The following is a 2,038-nucleotide window of genomic DNA, read 5'->3' on the forward strand; positions in this document are numbered from 1 at the left end:
GTGATCCTCCTGTTTACAGCCTCCCAGGTGCTGGGATTACAGGTGTGTGCCACCATGCCCAGTCTCAATCCCATCTCAGCATGCCCCAGGGGTGGGACCAGCATGGCAGGCTCAGAGATTGAACTCCTGGCCCCTGCGTTTAAGCAGATGCTTTAATCCTTCAATCCACTGAGCTATTTGGCTGGCCCTTTCATCCCTTATTTTCTAGAATGACTCTTTAGGTCTGCCTCTTTATACTTTATCACTATCAGCTCCTTCACTAATCCACTGTACTCTTTTTCTTTGTATTTGGCATTTAAAATTCTTTTCAAATGACATTCATTAAATTTCATGTTTACTTTGAAGGGGATACTTGTCCTCTTGGTGCAATTATATTAAGAAAGCAATTAAAAACTAGGCTCTCACTTGTTTCTTTCCATTCCAATTCATAGATTCCAACTTCAATGGACTCTTCCTCCCTAATGGCATCTGGATCCACAGTTTATATTCATCAACATATAAAGACCAACAATCTTTCCATTCCACCCCCAGGACATAAGGTATTTTTGAGCTTGTATTGTTTTTGTGTAGTGTTGTTTGCCCATAGAAAAAAATCTACTTCTAACATATTCACCATCATAAAAGATATAGAACTGTGTCTATCTGGTGCAGACCTTTATAAACTTCTGTTTTTAAAGCTCAGCTGGGTTCTTATATCTATTTAAGAACTTTTTCTTGATTAATTTCTTTTAACAAACTTTTTATTCATTCATTTCTCATTCAACAAACTCAAGTGTGATTAGTGCTGGAGGTAAGCAATCCAGCCTGGTGATTTTAGGGATGACTTAGCAGACAACTGCTACCTAAGTTAAAAAAGATTGAAAAATAGCCACTCATCAGAATGAGGATCCACCAGATACCCCTGAAAACCATATATAAACAGAGGAAGAAGGACCAAGCACCATAGGAATTCAAAGAAGAGAAAAGTTCAGGCATAGAAGTTTTCAGAGCTGTTTCAATCACTTTCTGTTTGCTAGGACACAATACCTGACTCCTCCAATTTAAAAGAAGGGTTTATTTTACCTGGCAGTTTGTAGAGGTTTCAATCTGTAGCTGGTTAGCTCCAACCCATAAGGGCCTGGCAGAGGAAAAACTACTCACAACATGGTAGTCAGAAAGCAGTGTGAGAAGGGAGGAGCCATGGGAGAGATGCCCCTTGTGAGCCACAGCTAGGGCCCCACCCCTTCCAACCAGACCCCATGTCTTCTGAGCAGGCCCCACCTAATAAGTGTGAGAAGGGAGGAGCCTGTAAGAAGAGTAATTCTTCAGGCCATGCCCAGACTAGGCCCTGCCTCTTCCCAGCAGGCCTCATTTCCTAACTGAAGGGAGAAGCCAAGAGGCAAAGGCACCCTATAGGCCATGCCTCTTCCAACAAGGCCCACCCTTGCTAATTTCATGTGAATCCAGTGACCCAGTCTTTATCTTTGGAAGGCTCCCAGTGAGCACAGGGGCTTGGGACACCTAGGTAGAAACTAGAATAGGGATACTATGTCCTGAATAATGAGAAGAATTTCAACTAGTGAATGTATAGAGGATGTACGTTTGGCATTATAGGCAAAGAAATGGCTTGAAGAAATAAACAGAAACAGGAATACTAAGGTGGATGAGTTTATTTTTTATTTTTAAGGACATTTTATTGTAATTTAATTTCCACAATAAGAGCTCTTGATGCTGTCTCAACTGGTACTGTAGATTTATTTTATTTTTTTACATTAATTTTATTGAGAAAGAAGTAGCAATGGGGCAGTTTCAAAACAGGTCAGTAGGACAGTTACAATAATTAATACATTGGATATTGTCTTTTTTTGACATCAGTTATTTTTATTTTAAAGAAAAAAAACAATGGTACAAAATCGCAGAACAAGATTTTAGGAGAGTAACAATGGTTAGTACATTGTGTATTGTTACTGCCAAAGTAGTTTCTCATATTACAAGATATAGGCAAGAAATAATAAATAAACAACATAGGTACAAACTTCTGTTTTTTTTAAGACAACAG

At 39.2% G+C, this 2,038-nt stretch overlaps 1 protein-coding gene across 1 annotated transcript in view; it reads left to right on the forward strand.

The window, feature by feature from the left end:
- The window catches only part of LOC111814600 (phosphatidylinositol-binding clathrin assembly protein-like), a 64,539-nt gene that overhangs the window by 59,596 nt on the left and 2,905 nt on the right, over positions 1 to 2,038 (forward strand). The window contains exon 14 of the mRNA XM_023708464.1: positions 432 to 539. Coding sequence (XP_023564232.1) covers positions 432 to 539 — 108 coding nt within the window. The remainder of the gene's footprint in view (positions 1 to 431; positions 540 to 2,038) is intronic.

The sequence above is a fragment of the Octodon degus genome, unplaced genomic scaffold (genome assembly GCF_000260255.1).
Source record: "Octodon degus isolate 3935 unplaced genomic scaffold, OctDeg1.0 scaffold00373, whole genome shotgun sequence".
Taxonomy (NCBI): Eukaryota; Metazoa; Chordata; class Mammalia; order Rodentia; family Octodontidae; genus Octodon; species Octodon degus.